The sequence below is a fragment of the Panthera leo genome, chromosome D4, assembly GCF_018350215.1.
Source record: "Panthera leo isolate Ple1 chromosome D4, P.leo_Ple1_pat1.1, whole genome shotgun sequence".
Taxonomy (NCBI): domain Eukaryota; kingdom Metazoa; phylum Chordata; class Mammalia; order Carnivora; family Felidae; genus Panthera; species Panthera leo.
This window is the reverse complement of record NC_056691.1, coordinates 89,422,172-89,442,055: the sequence shown is the minus strand read 5'-3', so window position 1 is coordinate 89,442,055 and position 19,884 is coordinate 89,422,172. Positions and strand designations below refer to the sequence as shown.

At 47.2% G+C, this 19,884-nt stretch overlaps 1 protein-coding gene across 4 annotated transcripts in view; it reads left to right on the top strand.

Annotated features, from left to right (window-relative positions):
• The window catches only part of MED27 (mediator complex subunit 27), a 206,219-nt gene that overhangs the window by 115,960 nt on the left and 70,375 nt on the right, over positions 1-19,884 (top strand). For all 4 annotated transcript variants that reach the window (XM_042914106.1, XM_042914105.1, XM_042914107.1 and 1 more), the window contains exon 4: positions 16,344-16,437. In XM_042914106.1, the coding sequence (XP_042770040.1) occupies positions 16,344-16,437 (94 nt within the window). The remainder of the gene's footprint in view (positions 1-16,343; positions 16,438-19,884) is intronic.

Here is a 19,884-nt window from a genome sequence, read left to right as displayed (position 1 = left end):
GATCGGAACTACGGGCTGCCTTCCTGATTTATTCATAGTTCCCTTTCAGCAGGAAGAGAAAAGACTTTCTGTACAAAAGTTATTTTGAAGGCAGTAGTATCTTGTTTTGGTAGTGATTACAGCTCTAAATATACCCAGAGTGTTTTCTCTATTCAGATGTATATGAAACGCTTCATAGTCCAGATGGGCACATGTGGAGGCCAAAAGGGCTCTGCCGTACGAGGTTACCCTGCTGACATTCTGCCCTGGGGCATGCCTGGCGCGCGGAAAATACCCATTTTCACCAGTTGTAAAGACGGGCCTGGGCTCCGATGAGAAGACGGTGATGATGAAACCCAGCTTTGTGCCTGAGCCTCTGGGCCTGGGATCGCAAAGGACCTGGCTCTCACGTGCGTCAGCGGTGTTCCCCACCCTGATGCAGCCCACAGCTCTGAGCGGATCCGGTCTCTTGCCTGTCTCCCTACGACTTCTTAAAAACCACTTCCTTTGACTCTCATCCTGTTAATATTTGAGATTAGTGTGGAGAATTCAACACCTATTCTAAACGTTTTTTAAAAATCAACTTTATTGAGGTATACTTTACATAAAGCGTGCCTATTTTATGCTGAATAATATTCCGTTGTCTACACCACAGCAGGGAGTGATTGGGAATGTTACTTCAAGTTTGCTTGTCTGGAATACATTTGATCGTGATAAATTGTCTCTTTTACATGTTGCTGGATTCTGTTCGCTAATATTTTGTCAAGGAATTTTGTGTCTTCGTTTATGAAGAATATATTACCTGTAATGGCTTTGTCTTAGTATCAGGGAGGATACCGGCCCCATTAAAGGAGTAGAGAAGCAATTCCCTCTTCTTTTGTTTCCCAAAAGTGTCTCTATGATTCATATTATCGCTTCCCTAAATTTTTGGTAGAATCAACCAGTGAATCCATGTGGGCCTGGAGTTTTCTTTATCAAGAAAGTTTTTGAGGGGCGCCTGGGTGGCTCAGTCGGTTCAGCGGCCGACTTCGGCTCAGGTCATGATCTCACAGTTCGTGGGTTCGAGCTGCACGTCGGGCTCTGTGCTGACAGCTTGGAGCCTGGAGTCTGTTTCGGATTCTCTGTCTCCCTCTCTCTGACCCTCCCCTGTTCATGCTCTGTCTCTTCCTGTCTCAAAAATAAACGTTTTTAAAAAAAAAGTTTTTGATAACAAATTCAAGTTTTAAGAAGTACAGAGCCTCCTTAGGCGTTTATTGTTAATCAGTTGTTTAATTTATGCCTTTCGAGGACTGTCCATTTCATCACAGAGGTCAAGCACATTGGCATAACGTCATTCCTAATAATCCCTTACTGGCTTTCTCATGCCCCTAGAATCTGAGTGGTATCTCCTCCTTCATTCTTAATACTGGCAAATTGTGTCTTTCTCTCTCTCTCTCTCTCTCTCTTTTTCCTTGATCAGTCTGGCTAGAGATTTATCAGTCTTATTAATTTTCTTTCAGATTTTCTGCGCTTGATCTCAATGATTTCTCTCTACTTTTTGCCTGTTTTCCATTTCATTTATTTACATAGCCTGTTGCCTTCCTTCTTACTTTGGGCTTAACTTGCTTTTCTTTTTCTAACTTCTTAAAATGGAAACATGGGTCTTTGATTGTTTACTCATATTTTTTTTTGTTTTTTTATATAAAGCTTTTTTGAACTATAAATTTCCCTCCAAGCATGGCTTTGGCTGCATTCTACAGATTTTGATATATTTTTTATCATCATTCAGTTCAAGATATTTTCTAATTTGCCTCGTTATTCATTCTTTGTCTCATAAGTTATTCAGAAGTATGTTGTTCAATTTTTAAATATCTGAGGGGCTTTCCTGATAGATTTTTGTTATCGATTTTTAACTTCAACCGTGGTCAGGAAACACATTCTGCACGATTTTTAGGCTTGTTTTAGACTCAGCTTATGATCTGTCTGATGAATGTTCCCTTTGCACCTGAAAAGTGTATGTATTCTACTCTTTGGGGAGGTGGAACATGTGTGTCATTCAGGTCAAGTTAGTTGAGAGCGTGATTCGGAAGTTCTGTCTTACTGATTTTCTATCTGCTTGTTCTAGTAAAATACTAAGAAAGGCCTGTGATTGACTCTTTTAGGAGCACACACATTTAGGATTTGTTATACCTTCTGGATGAAGTCACCCTTCTGAGCTTTTATTCTTTTCCTTTCTTTGTTTTTAAAATCATTCTTGTGACCTTCCTTTTTTTTATAAATGATGGGCTTTATTCCCCTGAAGTTTTCCCCTCTCCTTGGGCAGAGGAAACTTTCCTTGGATTAGGGTGCCATAGAGGCTGAACACGTAGGTGGGGCTCAGAGGGGCAGTGGAGGTATGGGTGAGCAGGAGGTCAAACTGGTTAACTTTATTTCCCCTCTGATTTACAACGTAGAAGAATCTGGAGGATTTGAAAAGACAGCCGCAAGATTTCTCAGCTTCGGGGAGGAAGCGTTGAGCGTTTGTAGTTTGGTGAAGCCTCTCTGCACCTGTAGAGGGCGCCCTCTGAGAGTTTGCTCAGGGCACTGCAAGCGTCTCAGGTAGAATCCCAGCTTTGGCTCCACGGGGAGAAATTGATCTTGGCACAGTTTTTAACTCCTTTTGGAGATGACAAAAGGAGTGTGGGGGCCAGTGGCCATACGTGGTACTGCCTATGTGAAAGCCATTTTATTTTCTGCTATGGAGGCCCTCTTCCCGTGCCCAGATTGCACTTCCCAGGCACATGTTCCCGTGTAGTCAGCTCCCAGGGTGATCGATCGATCACCCTTGCTTCATGGTATTGCTGACCTAAACACCCTGGCCCTCCTAGGATGCTTACCCATTTCTCTCTCTTCAGTAGCTCCAGATACATGCGCGAAGACCTTTTTTTGTTTGTTTGTTTTTTGTTTTTTGTTTTTTAATTTTTTTTTTCAACGTTTTTTATTTATTTTTGGGACAGAGAGAGACAGAGCATGAACGGGGGAGGGGCAGAGAGAGAGGGAGACACAGAATCGGAAACAGGCTCCAGGCTCCGAGCCATCAGCCCGGAGCCTGACGCGGGGCTCGAACTCACGGACCGCGAGATCGTGACCTGACTGAAGTCGGACGCTTAACCGACTGCGCCACCCAGGCGCCCCGTGTTTGTTTGTTTTTTTAAGATATGAAAGTGAATTTATTTAGAATGGGAAAAACACAATTTACAAAGACAAGCAAGATCTTTTTGAACCAAGCTGTTTAATTACCCGCTTTACTTTAAGGGGGTTTCTCAACTCAGTCACTTACAAGCCACCTTTAGGATTTTTGCCATAACCTTTGGTCAGCTGTTCTATCATTTGCATAGTATTTTTTTCTTAAAAAAATTTTTTATGATGTTTATTTATTTTAGAGAGAGAGAGAGAGAGAGAGAGAGCATGAGCAGGGGAGGGGCATAGAGAGAGGGAGACACAGACTCCGAAGCAGGCTCCAGGCTCTGACCTGTCAGCACAGAGACCGACACGGGGCTCGAACTCACAGACCGTGAGATCACAACCTGAGCCGAAGTCGGAGGCTCAACTGACTGAGCCAGCCAGGCGCCCCTGCATAATATTTTTCTTTACGTAAACTCATTTTGAAAACTTAGCCTCATTCTAGAAACGGAATCACAGGTTTTATTTGCTCTTTATATATTTTCTATATACACGTGTATATTCAAATTATAAATGTTTGCCCATCTGTGTCACCTAACATCCGTCACGTACCACTTTGTGACTATACACGTCACCCTGTGGAAACTGTTGATCTGGGGCAAATGTGAATTTGACCGTGACCTTGGAGAGAGGGGAGAAACAGAGTAGTACTTGCAGTGGTCCAAGAGGAAATGCTCTCTGCCTGTGGCCGGGAGGCACTGGTTCCTTCACGAGGAAAGAGGCAGGGGTAGCTTTTTCTCGGGGGGCAGATCCTGTCATTGTGATTCCCTTATTCTGTGGGAATGCTGTACATTTCATTTTTTTTAAATGTTTTATTTAGTTTTGATAGACAGAGCATGAGTGGGGGAGGGGCGGAGAGAGAGGGAGACACAGAATCCGAAGCGGGCTCCAGGCTCCAAGCCGTCAGCACAGAGCCCGACGCGGGGCTCGAACTCAGGAACCGCGAGATCATGACCTGAGCCGAAGTCGGATGCTCAACCGACTGAGCCACCCAGGCGCCCCGGGAATGCTGTGCATTTCAGAACTGGCCGCAGCCACAGTTCAAACGCTCCAGGAAATAGTTGGTGAATGAATGATTGAATTAAGTAGGAAGCAGAGGGTATGCAGAGTTTTATCTTGTTCCCAGTTTAGACTTTTCATTCTCACTATTACCCTCAATTAACTTAAATAGTCTTCAATTTACCGCCTTTCTTATTCCAGTGGGGGGATTGCAGGGTGTATCTTAATGTCCTGTGTTTTACTTGAGAAGGGTCTTCTGTGGTCCTGGGAGGAAACTCCCGCAAGGGGACTACTTCCAGTTTGAGGAGACTTTACCAAAGGACTGTTACCAAAGGTGCGGGCAGGTGCAGGGAAACCGCAGGGGATAGTGCGTGCGGTCCCTCAGGCTGGTCCTTCCCCCAAGGATGTGGCTACAGGCACCCAGAGGCAGAGGGAGCCGTGTGGAGAGCGGTCAGCAGGGCGGTGACCAGGGATGGAACCCGCTCCCAGTGGCCGTGCCGGCAGAGGACATACCCTCACCACACTCTCCTTCCATGTCGCCTGTGCCTCCCTTCGACCAAACTCATCCAGAAGCCAGAGGGAAAGGAGCCTGTTGTCAGGGCTCAGCGGGTCGGGGCAGGGAGCGCCGTGGAAGAGAGGGCTGGTCTGGAAGGGAGGGTGTCTTTTTGGTCTTACTTCCACCCTGTGCTCTCTGTGTAAGGTCGTAGGGCAGGGGGCTTCCTAACTTTTTTTTTTTTTTTCTTTTGGAGAAAAAGGCAATATTTGTACATATAAAAGGAACAGCCGATATTGCTAACTGCTTACTTCCCGCCGGGTGCTCTGTGTATCCCATTCTCATTGATTTCTCCCAGTGACCATTCAGGGAAGATCGTGCTTTTCTTCTTCCTGTTACAGACGAGGAAGCCGAAGCTTAGGGAGGCTAAAGTAACTCGTTTGAGACAAGGGCAGAGTGACACGGAGGGCGTCGGGCCGTGGGATTCCTGAGCCCCGGCCTCCGGCAGTGCTCTGCTGCAGACGCTTGGAAGGAGTCTCTGTGCAGGCGGGCGTCCATGGAGAGCTTGCTGTGAGCCGGGCAGGGTGCCAGGGGCTGACGGCAAGGAGCAGCAAGCTGGACCCTGCCCGCCGCTTCAAGGAGTTTTCCGTCTGGTGGGAAAGGCACACGTTAAACAGCCAGTGCCCCGGATGTGTGGGAGGGATTGTGAAACGCACTGATAAGGACACCATGAGCGATGGCGTCGGGCTTCTGTTCACTGGGGGTCCGGGAGAAGACTTTCCTGCTGAGGGTTTGGGGTCAGCAGAGAGCTGCAGGGGGTCAGACTGGGGACGAGGAGTCAGGCAGGGAGCACTCCCGGTGACAGTATGTGGGGATTTCCCCTGAAGCGCCAGTCGAGAGACCCTACCCAGGCAGCTCTGCCTCTGTTTCCGTTCTTTTCCATTTGTATCGTCCGTCGTCTAACCCAGCCGCTGTCAGAAAAGGGGGGCGGAAAGAAACAACCCCAGCGTGCCTCTAACCTGGTGGGTAGTATTTTCCGGTTTAGAAGTTTGTATGTTTTGTAAAAGGATCAATTACAAAATACGGTTCTGCTTACTCTTTAGTTTTTATTTAACCCTGATCCAGTCTGCTTACCCCAATCCAGTCCACAGAATGCTGATTAAGTATGTAGTAAGTGCAAAATCATTGCAGGGACTGGAGGCGGGCGGGCCTCAGACTCTTCCTCAAGGAGTGACGGCCTGGTGAGTGAAGAGAAACTTGTGTCATACACACATGTTTGTCCCACGAGGGGGAAAAAAGTTTTGTGTTTTCCTGAAATGTGTCGGCTGTTTCTGGCCATTTCTGCATTTGCTTAATGTACTGTTATGGTTGGAACAAGTTAGTGTTTAGTGATTGTTAGTGTTCTCTTTGGCATTTCTCTCCGTGAAATCTACCGTGTATGTTCTCGGGAACGTTACAAGTCAGGTAGGAACAAAATCTCGTTCTGCACGTGTGCAGTGAATTCAGAATTAGTGGGACACGGTCGCCGTGCTAAAGCATTGCCAAGAAGTGCCAGATCTGAACGGGCCACTGTGCATTTAGGAAACCAGGCCTCAGGTGTAACCAGGGCTGGGAAGGAGAGCTCTGTGCATTTGGGAACGGGTGTAGCCTCCCGGCATGCTTTGTCTGTCCCGACCGGCTCCCTAGTTGAAAGTCGGAGGCCCAGGGGTGCTTCCTCACGGTGCGAATCGCTCACACGTGCATCACTGCCCATCTGAGCCCCGAGTGTCATTTTCCCAGATCTGACCAGAGATGACTGATTTAGTAACTATTGCTAATTGGTGTTCTGGAAAGCTCAAGATGGGCTGGTTTTTTGGTTTGTTTTTTTTCCCTCTCTTTCTGTAACATGTAAGGGCTTGTATAGGAGGTAGATGATGAGTAAAATTGTAATTCTTTCCCAAGCTTAATACGTTGTTGAAATGTTTTAGGAAAAACTGAGGCCCACAGGTACCTGAAGAAATTTTTCTTCATTAATATAAAACAAACCGCCAAACAAATATTTTGCCCCTGTTACGTGCCAATTTCACATATTAATTGAGAGGCGCAAAATCAGAAACCCAACAGGCGAGCGGAAGGAACTCGGTTGGCCTGTTTTTCTGGAAAATGGCTCGTGAGCAAGTGAAACCTAAGCCCCGTGAGGATGGAATCCACCGTAAAGAGCTGCGTCCCTGTGTCCCTGCCTCACTGCGGCGCCGAATGGATAGTTACGGGACGACTGGGAGGAAAGGAAATCATGAATTGGCTTTATGTCATTAATATGCTACTACAATTTTTCTGTGGTTGTATAAAAAGTCAGGGGAATGAGAAAACGAAACCTCCTTTTTCTGCGGGACCCTCGCAGACCTGGTGAAAGCCCTGTGGCGCGCGAGAAAGCCCTCGAGTGGGGAAGCAGAGTGGGTTCCGGGCTCGGCTCCGCCCCTCGGCTGTACTGTCCCCTGGGGCGTGTCGCCTCACCTTCTTTCTGTCACTCACCAAATGAGTTTTGGACTCCCCCTTCCTACTTCCCAGAGCGGGCGAGCCAGCAAATGAGATCACAGGGGCAGCAGTGCCTGCCCTCCTGAGCTCCTCGGACTCTCCAGCGGGGAGCAAAGGCCAGAGCCGTCCCTCCAGCTGCCCGGCACCCACAGAGGGCCCGATTCCGCTGGGTGGTGTGTGCCCTGCATTCTAGATCATACACGCCTGTGAACTCACGACCCCGCCAGGAAGGAGGAAGGCGGGCAGGGTCACCTGTGTGTTTCTGTGTGCGATGGGCCCGTGCATTTGTTTCAACTTCAGGAAATGGAAGATAGCATCGGCCTGCTCGCCCAGCTGGTTCTCCTAAATTTGTTCAGGTAGCGTCCTCATGGAGTTCAAAACTCCTAAGCTGCTAAGGAGAGAACGGGGGAAGGCTCCCTTCCTCTTCGCTGGCCTGGCCACAGTCTCGTTCTCAGGAAGCAGCTCTTCCTAATCTCCACGGCCCTTTCTGCTTAGGCGTTGAGTCTCCACAAAGAGATTTTGGAGCGGTGAGTGTCTCTCCTTGGAAGAGGGTAATAGCGCCCTTATCGCAGGGAGGGACGGTGAAGGAGTGTGGCGGAAGATGGTGTAGACATCTAAGCAAATGCTCTTGTTCCAATCTGTGGTATATCCAGGCTTGCCTTTCCACGTACAGTTTAGAGAATACTTTTGGGGCGCCTGCGTGGCTCAGTCGGTTAAGCGTCTGACTTCGGCTCAGGTCATGATCTCGTGGTCTGTGAGTTCGAGCCCCGCGTCGGGCTCTGTGCTGACGGCTCGGAGCCTGGAGCCTGCTTCCGATTCTGTGTCTCCCCCTCTCTCGGACCCTCCCCCGTTCATGCTCTGTCTCTGTCTGTCTCAAAAATAAATAAACATTAAAAAAAAAATTTCAGAGAATACGTTCAATTTTCTCGAGAGGATAACCAGAAGTCTTTCACACACGCGATGCAAATATCTTACAGATCTGAGAAGCTGGACCGTCTTGTGCCTTCAGCATCTATTCAGATTGACTGTTGAGTCTCAGGCAGCCTCGCTCTCGTGGAGTAATTAAACAAACCCCCTTCTGTTCCACCCGCTGGCAGTCCTCTCGGACTTATCATTCTAGACAGGTGTGGAGGAAAATCTGGAACCGTTTTCAGATTGTGCACATGGTTCTCTTTGTGATAGCTACTGGGCATTACCCTCTCCCCCGAAAAGGTGGTTTATTAATATATGCATGCCTAACTTTCAGATTTTGTATGGGTGGAGAAAATGAACAGCATGTCGTACACACTGTGTGGGGTAGATGCTATTTAAATCTGGTTCGAGCTGCTAAACATCTCACTAACACGGGATCACTGGCTGGAGTCCAGGTTGGTGGGGTTGTGTTTTTTGTTTTTTGGGTTTTTTTCTTTTTTCTTTTGAAGAGGGGTCAGACTTTAGAGAACCAAGCCATCTGTCCAGCAAATTATTTTAAGGCTTTTAATAACAAATAGTTCGCGATACATTTCCACGTGTGGAGTAGAAAATTAAGGTCTTGCGAAACTGATATCTTTAGAAATGTCTTCCACATTCTGTTTTGCTAATCATTTTGGTATTGTAATCCCAGTTTGGTAGCGCACATCTTTGTACTAATGTTTTTGCAGAATTAATTAGTTCATTAAAAGCAACATTTTAAAACGGTCATGTCAGTAAGGCAGTACCTTCGTTTAGAAGGCTTTTGCTTCTAAGAGGCGTCAAGTTACCAAAACAGATGCAGGGGTTTTGTAGCTGCATATGAAGCCGGGAGACTTTGAAGAATCTCTGCTCCTTTCTTTGAGGTTTGTTTGTGGAGCACTCCCGTTGCTGTTGTTAGACACCTTTGGTGGCTACTGTAATGAAGTCCCCAGCACCTCCAGTCTTCATCTGCAGAGACCTCTGCATTTTGGGTGTTTCGTAACTGCCGAGTCTGGGTCTCCATGGCTTACTTTTAAGGTCCTGCCTGCTCATTCCGCAAATACTTAGGGAGCGTCTCGAGGGTACCAGGCAGCGTGGCGAGGTGCTGGGATTCAGCATGGAATAAAGCGGCCGTACCACCCCTCAGAGAATCCTTTTGGGGAGCTAGACATTAAGCAGATAATCACTAGCAAAGGTACTCGATTACCAGCGGGACGAGAGCGACAAAGAGAGTTCAAAGCGCCGTAAGAAGTTAGGTGGGGTTCACGGACCCATAGGGGCTGAAGGACGGTCAGGGAAGGCTCCCTGAGAAGGCGTCAAAAAAGACTTGACACGTGAGCTGGACTGACCTGGACGTGGGGACAGAAGCAGTTGTGAGAAGACCCTTCTGGGCAGAGAAGGCGGCGTGCAAGGTAGTGCAAGCCTGCTCAGGGTTGTGGAAGGAGGAGGCCAGCCGAGGCTGGCGCGGTAGCAGCAGCCGGAACGCCGGCCTCCTTGGCCCCCTTACGACTTGAGACTTCAGTTCGCCACCTAGCCGTGCCTTAAGCAGCGATGCAGGGAGCGGGGACCTCTTTCTTGGTACAAGCAAGGAGCTTCTGGGTGATGTGGCTTTGGAGGGCAGAAATGGTCACTCACTTCTAGATGACCTCTCAGGTCATAGAAGTAGGTCCTTGACTCTGTTGGAAAGACTAAGCGACAGTGAGAGGCAGTAGTTCAAACGCAAGCAAACAGACGAAGCTAACCTTGCCCTCTCATCACGGCTGCCGGAGAACTGTAGATGGTCGTGTGTAAAATGTGCAGACCATGTGTTTTCGTTTTCGGAGCCTTCCTGGAGGGTTCTGTGACCCAGGAAGATCACGAGACACGGAGAGAAGAAATTGGAGAGCCTGATCGTCTTTTCTGTGTTTGTAGAAAGCCTTTCGGTTTTGGAGGCAGTATTTGTGTGTGATGCCACGAGGCCGCAGAGGGGTGGTGGACCAGCGGTCCGGGGCTCCCTGGGGAGGGGCGGTACGGGGCATTTATGCAGACCACCTCTCGGAGATGCTGCTCATCCCTAGACTGACGCGGCCTCCGATGAGAGGCCCTCTGGGTGCCCGGTGTTCTAGAATTCTCTGATGAAGGACACTGAAAGGAGCGGGCCAAGCTACTTGAAGACAGAAAGAACGAGGCTTATGGGGCTTCAGAAGTTAACGTTAGAAGTCTGAGAATGGCGTGATCATTTCTGATGCTGCAGAGATGTTGAAGTGGTTGGGCGTGAAGCTTGGTCCCAAAGAAGCCTTTGGAAACTTTGGGAAGAATGGCTTGGATCGCACTGGGAAGAACGGGATCGGAAACCGTCGAGAGTCTGACTGGAACTGGAGGGCAGAGCAGGGAGACCGGATTCTCTAATTGCTGAAAAGTTAACTTTCTGCCTGAAAATACTGAAGTTCTGAATCACACCTTGATGTGAACCTGTGATTTCTAGGCGTCCGTGTTTCTAGCCCGATTCTTGGACTGTAAGCCAGCTCATCGGCCGAGTGCTTTGGGAGGAGAGCTTCAGGCAGCTCTGCATTTCGAAAGGCCTCTGTCGTGTAAACAGGAACAGCAATCTTTCCAAGTTATTACCCCGTTAACAGGTTGACAGATATGTGCAAATTGTGACTCACTGCTCAATTTGGCACTCAATTAATGTCTTTCCGCGCCGCGTCTGCTCAACTGCAAACTAGTCCCCACTGCTGCGTTACTGCTTGTTTGCCTATATTCCGAAGGTAGAAATTAAAGGAACTTGATCCTGCCACAGAACGGAGTGGAGCATATGGTGGACGTGTAGGAGGAGAGCACGCTGTTCCTACCTGTCCTCAGCCCTGCACTCAAAGGGGGGCACGACGTGTCGCCGAGCTCTGCGCAGACGCTGACGGGCTCACGGCAGCGCGACGAGGACCACCCCCCCCCCATGCCGACCCCCACCCACGGCGGGAGGAAAGCGACATTTTGTCTCTAGCTTTTTAATTTGACGTTCCTAGCTTTCCTTATTTCTGTCAAGTCACTAGCGGCGGATTTGCGTCTTAAAGGTTGGGTGTATCTGAAAATGAAATGTTTTGATTTTTGCTTCTAGGATTTAGACATTGTTTTCCTCGGTTAAAAACGCAGCTGACTTTCTCTCTCTTTTTGGCAAACACATAATGTCACCTGTGAAAAGAAAATTTGCATCTCCTTTATGTTAGGCGTGCGAGTGAAAAACAGTCTCCTTGAGGTTCATTTTTGACTCCTACTAAAATCTTTGGATTGAGTTTGCTGAGCCTTATCTGAGATCACTGCTTGGGGAGGACACCAAAAATGCTGCCCCACACCTCGCTACCTTCCTGAGTTGACAGGTCTCCCGCATAAGGGAATCCAGAAATGGCAGGGGACATTTGTCGTCTGCCTGTGTAGAACTCTGGCCCTCACTAAAAGCAAGCACAGCCAGGTAGTTGGCGTGGGATCCTGGAAATCCACACGCTGAACTTGGTTTCTGGCATCATCACGTGACCTACTTGTCCCCTATTTCTCTAGCCTAAAGAGACAAGTCTTCCAGAAAGCGTCTTGAAACCTTCAAGGTGAAAGGTACAAGGGAGAGCAAATTATGATGTTACCTTTGTACTGATGTCTCATATACTCATTTGCATTCTTCTGTCCAGAGCTATGATGGTTATTGATTGAGGATTGGTTCCAAAGACACTGCCCACCCCCCTCTCCATTAGCATATACTTAGCAATGACCTCCCATCACACAGGACAGTGGATTTTTGCTTCCTGCTGAGTCTGAAATAATTGGGTTTAGACTACGCACACAGATTTCGAGAAGTATGTAAATGCAGAAATGTTTCCAGTGTCTTGGTGTAGACTTTTGACATGAAGTTTGCCAGGTGTCTTCTGCCGTTTCAACATCAGGCATCAGGCAGTGATGAAACATGAGTTAGCTTCCTCCTTTCTTCCTCTTTTTACCTATTTGTGGCTTAGAGCCAAGGTTGTATCATGAAGCTGTTAATCTAGAGGGGGGCTGTGGGAGATGATGTGCAGTGTCTTGGTCTGTTCCTTACCATCCAGGAAAGGTTGTTTCCTCGCCCATTTTAAATCGACGGAATATGGGGGGAAGGCCCATGGCTAGCTGCGTCGGTAGAACATGCAACTCTTGATCCTTTGGGGTCGTGAGTTCGACCCCCACATTGGGTGTAGAGATTACTTTAAAAAAATAAAATCTTAAAAAAAAAAAAAAAGGAACAGAATGGGGCCTCACTTTTAAGAAATACCTCTTGTTGTCTCTGAGCCAGTTCACTTTTTAAGGCCTTGCCCTCATCTTCTGGTCCTTTCCAGAGGTAGGAGAGGGCTGTTGGGTACTGAGTTCCTAGACGTCTGCACCCTCTCCTCTCGCACTTCTCTGGTCCAGTCTGCTTACTATCCTTGTTGTTTACCACTGGGCCCCCTTGGTTTTTTCTCCCTTCTTCAGCTCCAAGTCTGAAACTGTGCAGGGTATTCTCTAAGGAAACCTGATAGGTTCATCAGTACCGTTACTCCCCAACTTTCATAACTGATACATTGGTGTTCACTTTTTTTTTTTTTTTAAGTTTATTTATTTGTTTTGAGAGCGAGAGCAGCGCAAGTTGGGGAGGGGCAGAGAGAGAGAGAGAATCCTAAGCAGTCTGTGCACCGTCAGCGCAGAGCCTCATGCGGGACCTGAACCCACAACCCATGAGATCTCGATCTGAGCCGAAGTCGGACGCTTAACTGACTGAGCCACCCAGGCGCCCCCATTGGTGTTCCCTTTTTAACAAATGGCTTAATGTCGTCTGTCTTTCGTGAGCCCCCGGTTTTGAACTAAAATCTTTCCACATTGTGAGTGGAGAGTTAATCTCCCTCTTCCCCCAAGAGAATGTAGCTTTTATATGTCCCTGATCTAATGGACGTGTAATTTAATTTGTCATATCCAATGGATATGAAATCCAATGCAGAATCCTTAATAGATAGTTTTGCATCTCAGCTATTGTATTATACATCCCCTTTGTATCCAGTGTGATTGGTGGTGAGCACAAACATTGGTATGATTTTATCCTCAAAGGATGTAAGCCAGACCCAGCTCTGCTGATACTGTGGGTTGGCACGGAGGGGAGAGTTCCACCGGAGGGGAGAGTCCACTGGAGGGGAGAGTTCGTCCTGCTAAGAGAAGCGTTTTGCAGAGCAGGCCCGTGATGTACCAATAAGAGTATTTGTAATTTTCGAGTCCTTAATATGTGCCAGGTACCATGCTAAGTACTTGATGTCAGTGATTATGAAACTCAACGATTATTAAACCGTAAGAGGGTTAAGTTCCATTTGGGCTAGGAGAGGAGAAGACTCTTGCAGAGGAATGTCTCCAGGAAAAATGGAACTGACAGATTGCCTGATATGTCTGACTGTAGTGAGAGAAGTTTTAGAGTCAGAGAGTTCCGGGATAAAATTGCAGTAGACATAGAAAACTAACCGAGTGAAAATTAAAGCAAAACAGAAAGTCGTACAAGTAAATAAATGTACTCACGAGCCACGTGTGGCTCAGCTACTTAAAATATATAAAGAGATTTTAGAATGTACATGCAAAATACTGATTTAAGCAAAAATTACGATGTGAACTTGAATTAATTAGAACCAACCAGGAAAACAGGAACTCGGGTATTTAAAACAGAGAGAATTTGATACAGGGAATTAGTCATTCAGGCGATTGAAGTGAGAAGGCAAACGGGACGGCGAGGCTGCTAGAGACGAACAGTGACAGGAGACTGCTGCCGCTTCTGGACTAGAAGGCAGAAGGAGGGGCTTCCGTGTTGGAGCCCAGCGGCCAGCGTGGTGACAGAGCTAAATTCTGATCTCCTAGGGAAGAAAGTCACGAGGTCACACGTTAAAACGAAAACGCATCCTAGCCACAGCAATCGGACAACATAAGTAAAAGGCATCCAGATTGGCAAGGAAGAAAAAACTTTCACTATTTGCAGATGACATGATACTGTATATAGAAATCCCAAAAGACCACCAAAAAACTGCCAGAGCTGATAAATTAGTAAAGTCTCAAGTTACAAAATCAGCATACAGAAATCTGTTGAACTTCAGTACACCAATAACAGAGCAGCAGAAAGAGAAATTAAGGATTCCGTCCCATTCACAATTGCACCAGAAAGAGTAAGATACCCAGGAGTGAAGATAACCAAAAAGGTGAAAGCTTGGACTCTGAAAACTACAAGCCAATGATGAAAGAAATTGAGGAGGACACAAAGAAATGGAAAGACTTCCGTGCTCATGGATTGGAAGGACAGATATTGTTAGAATGTCAGTACCACCCCAAACGGTCCACATTTAATCAATCCCCTATCAAAATACCGACAGCGTTTTTCACAGAAGTAGAACAAACAATCCTAAACTGTGTCTGGAAACACAAAAGACCCCAAAGAGCCAAAGCAGTCTTGAAAAAGAAAAGCAAAGCTGGAAGCACCACAATTGCAGACTTCAAGTCATATTACGGAGCAGTAGTCATCAAAACAGTATGGTGCTGGTACAAAACTAGGCATGCAGACCAGTGGGACAGCATAGGAATCCAGAAATGAACCTGTAACTATATAAGCAGTCTTCGACAAAGCAGGAAAAAATATCCAGTAGGAAAGAGTCTCTTCCACAAATGGTGTTGGGAAAACTGGACAGCCACATTCAAGAGAATGAAACTGGACCATTCTCTTTCGCCATACCCAAAAATAAATTCAAAATGGATTAAAGACCTAAATGTGAGACCTGAAACCATAAACGTCCTTGAAGAAAGCAGTCAGTAACTTCTCTGACATTGGCCGTAACAACTTTTTTCTAGATAGGCCTCCTGAAGCAAAGGAAAGCAAAAGTAAACTATTGGGACTACATCAAAATAAAGAGCTTCTGCACAGTGAAAAAAAAAAAAAAATCAACAAAGCTGAAAGGCAGAATGGGAGAAGATATTTGCAAGTGACATATCTGATAAAGGGTTAGTATCCAAAATCTACAAAGAACTTACAAAACTCAACACTTCAAAAAGGAATAATCCAATTTAAAAATGGGCAGAAGGCATAAATAGACATTTTTCCAAAGAAGACTTACAGGTGGCCAACAGACACATGAAAAAATGCTCAACATGACTTATCATCAGAGAAATGCAAATCGGTGCGGTATCCCCCTCACAACTGTCAGAATGGTTAAAATCAACAAGACGAGAAACAACAAGTTTGGCGAGGATGTGGAGAAAGGGGAACCGTCTTGCACTGTTGATGGAAATGCAGACTGGTGGAGACACTGTGGAAAACGGTATGGAGGTGGCTCAAAAAATTAAATACGGAACTACCCGATGATCCAGCAACCGCACTACTGGGTATTTACCTAAAGAATTCAGTAATGCTAATTCAAAGGATACATGCCTCCCAATGTTTATAGCAGCAGTATTTACAGTAGCCCAATTATGGAAACAGCCTGAGCGTCTCTCAGTTGATGAATGGATTAAGAATAAGTTATATAAGTGGTGTATATACATACACAGTGGAATATTACCCAGCCATAAAAAGAATGAAATCTTGCCATTTGCAATGACATGGGTGGGGCTGGAGAGTATTATGCTGAGTGAAATAAATCAGTCAGAGAAAGACAAATATTATATGATTTCACTCATGTGGAATTTAAGAAACAAAACGAATGAGCAAAGGGGGTTAAAAAAGAAGAAAAGAGTGAGAGGCAAACCAAGAAACAGACCCTTAACTCTGTAGCGAACAAACGGATAGTGACCAGTGGGGAGGCTGGGTGGGGGGATGGGTTAAACAGGTGACGGGGATTAGGGAGCGCACTTGTCGTGATGTCGTGATGCATGGAAGTGTCGAATCAGCATATTGTACACCCGAGACGAACATTACGCCGTACGTTAACTAACTAGAATTTAAATAAAAACTTAAAAAAAAATGAAATGAAAAAGCCAGAGCTGGCATTAAAAATGTGTCACGTGGAAATACAGAGGTAAATGCCAGAAGAATTCACTGAGAACTGGTTGGCCCTGAAAGGCACAAGGAGGAACAAGGGAGTAGTACTTTTGGTAAAAAGAACTTGTAAATGCCATTTGCCTCCTTGACTCTATTGCACTGATTAGCAAATGGAAGAGAGAAGTCTTTAGTACCTCGTAGATGTGCGTTTCTTTGACTGAGTTTCCAGTTCATACGTGTGCATTTCTTTTTCCCACGTAGGTATGTTGATGATGTGATCAGCCGCATCGACAGGATGTTTCCTGAAATGTCCATCCACTTATCCAGGCCCAATGGAACATCAGCAATGCTTCTGGTAAGTTCTACCGGACCTATCCGTAGGGCCACGCAGAAGAAGACTGGCCTCAAGGTTGGGTCTCTGGTTCTGTGTCGTAGGATCTAGAAAATGAGGTTAAATCCCAGTTTGATGGTGAGTGGCATATCCCTGTTCACTGGCATTCTGTAGTTTAGAAATTTTGCACATTGAAACTTTGCTTTTGAATGAAATTGCAGAGCCCATCTAAGTATTAACCAGAGAGGAAACATCCTGAAGGACCATGAGCCCATCTAAGTATTAACCAGAGAGGAAACATCCTGAAGGACCATGTCACCTGTGAGTCAGTCCGTGATGTTTTGGTGAATCTGTTTCATGTTGTCCAAAGACCAGAGAAATGCCCAGCTATTGGAGCCTGCTCGGGAAAACACCACCTTAAAACAGAACCAGGTTCTGTGGAAAATCACTTCTAAAATCCATTATGTATTTGAAAAATGTGTTCTGAGACCTTACCGCTGATGGTTTCTAATTTGGGCGTTTCCGATTTCGAGTTGCTCTGAGCACGTATGCCTCATAACTGCACCACCGATGTTTGTGTCCTCCTGAATTCACCAAAGACCCGTGTGCTCGGGAAATAGAACAGAACACAAATGCTGAGTTGTGCTTAATTAGAAAGACAGAGACCTCAGTGATGTGGAGCTCTCCTAATCGTCTGTGTGATGACGGGTGCTGGAAGAACCCTTCTCTGAACACAGGTTCTGACGAGCCACCACATTTTACAGAAAGCAGAATTGGGGCACCTGGGTGGCTCAGTCGCTGAGCGTCCGACTCTTGATTTCGGCTCAGGTCACGATCCCACAGTCAGGAGATCGAGCCCGCTGTCCAGCTCTGTGCTGAGCGAGGAGTCTGCTCGGGATCCTCTCTCTCTGCCCCTCCCCTGCTCATTCTCTCTCCCTCTCTCTGTTTCTCTAAAGTAAATAAATCAACATTAAAAAAAAAAAGGTAGAATTAATTGAATCAGAGTGATGGTGTTTTGTGGGCATCAGGGAGATGGGATTCAGGATGGAGTGTTTTTCGTGTCTTGTCAGTTGCTGCTGCTCTGGGGCCTCGTGTGAACTCCCCATACGTTAGCATTTCTGACTTTTGCAGATTTTTATAAAGAGCCAGTCACCCAGGATGAGCCACTGTTCACTCTAGCCATTCACCTGAGAACAGGCTTACTGTGTGTGCGTGTGTGCGTGTGTGTGTGTGTGTGTGTGTGTGCGCGCGCGTGTGTTTTTTTCTCTTAAGAGATGTGGGCTTATGAAATAAATGCGTGTTGTTTCGTTTGTGAGAAAAAATTAGTGAACTTCACCAGGGTATCGTACTATAAAATTCTTTCAGTTAAAAAATACAGTGATTGAGGTGATAACGGTTTTCTTTTACTAGAACAAGAAAGCAGTTTGTATCCGTCTACAAAACCTGTAATATCTTCTGCCTCAGTTAAACGTACAAATTGTCTAAATTTTAAGATCCTCTCCACCCAGCACCTAAAGCATAAATCCTGCTTTCAGCATACTTGACAGGGACCACGGAGTTAATGAAGATAAAAATGAGAATGTCCCCAGTGAAATAGGTTTGTTCAAATTATCTCTGGGCCATTGCGCTTTCATTTCGTGATGGAGGCAGGGATTTGGCATCGAGGGGGATGGACAGAGAGAACAGGATCACAGGTAAACAAGTCTGGGATATTAGAGTTACTTCCACCCGACAAAGCGGCTTTTATTTCCAATGACCCGTCAGCCCCATCTGCTTTCCCATGGGGCTGCCGTTCTAACAGGCCGATGAGAGAGTTAGGGGCTCGGTGCAGGGGAAGAACCCCGTTTTACACCTGGTTTTACGTGCACATTTTCATCCCCAGGCGTGGCCCATTCGGAGTACGACGCGCATCCAGCCAGCTCGCTGTCACCTTCCCGAGGTGACGCAGGAATTCACAGAAGGCGGTGCGTCTTGATAGGAAGGGCCGTGAGGGATGTGATTCGGAATCCCGTTGCTGGGTGGCAAGTCACGCTTGTAACGTAATTGTCTCACTTGGTTTTTACTTTTACAAGACGGCGTTTTATTAGACTGCAGGCCTCCGGGCCGTTTGCTGCTGCTGCACGGACGCCCTCTCTGAGGCGAAGGGGGCCCTTGCCGTTCAGCCGCTCCTGTGTCTTCCGCAGAGAACGCGTGGGACCTGCAGCGTGGGCAGGAGGGCCAGGCGAGAGTTGAAAGCGTGGCTTTCCTGGAGATTCGTCTGGAATGGGGTGTGTGCATCTGATGTACAGCTTGTGCTGGAAAGCTTTGGGAGGTGAGCGAGGCTGACAGGGCAAGATGCTCTCGGCCGGTGAACAGGACGCACACGAGCTGTCTCTGGTGACCTCTCCTCTTCCCTTCCTCGGCCAAGGCCCGAAGTGCCCCGGTGCCTTTGTATAAAATGACATGTCCTCCTGAGTCGGCCAGACTTCCTCGAGTGCAGTCGACAGAAACCCGCTCTGATTCCCTCAGGCAAGAAAGGGGTTCGCTTTTGTTTTTGTTTGCTTTCTATTGATGCCGGATGCTCCCACACGCGAAGGTAGAGCTGATCTGCCAGGAGGGACAGACACCAGGGCGTCCCGGGGGTGTCCAGAGCAGGATGATGGTCCTCTGAGGACCCTCTGGCCCAGATGCTTCGGTGTCCCCAGCCTTCCATCCCATGCCTGTGCTCCTGCACCCTGGGCGAGCACTCCGGCCAGGCTTCCCTGCGGTCGCTCCCCCTCCCGTGATGACCCCAGGGAACTGTGCGGGCCGGAGGCGATGATTCCCCAGGGAGAGAGAGGCAGGGCCGGGAAGGTCAGTGTCCACTTGGTTTTCTTGTCACAAGTGAGAAAGCCGGGGACAGGAGGTTCTCCTGGGCCCCACAGCCAGGACGCCACCCCCAAGTCTCCGGGTGCCTTTCTCCTCCCGTCGCTTATAGCTCCTGATGGTGGCAGGTAAGGCTTGGGTCGCCAGGCGTTGAGCTGATCATTTCTTCTGGAAGGTTTTTTATTCTGTAATTTGATACATACAAACGAATGTGTGTAACGTGTATGCCAGTTCTAAAGCGTAGGGATAAGCCCAAGCGCTCCCCAGTCGGTTTGAGAAGCAGAGCCTAACCAGTGTGTGCCCCTCCCCAGTCCCTGCCTCTCCATCCAGAGTCACCACTATCCTGGTAATCCTCCTCTTCTCTTCCTTTTTAAATGCAGTTTACCATGTGGGCATGCATTCCTAGGTAATGCACAAATTAGTTTGGTTAAAGCATTCTGAACTTTATAAAAATAGTGTCATACTGTGTATTCCTTTCCTGTGTGTGTGTGTGTGTGTGTGTGTGTGTGTGTGTGTGTGTGTGGTTTCTGAGACGTATCCATGTTGGTGGTTGGATCTGGTAGTTTGACCGTCTTCATTGCTAGGTAGCAGTCCCTCCTGTCACTATGTACGCTGTATTCTTTCTCT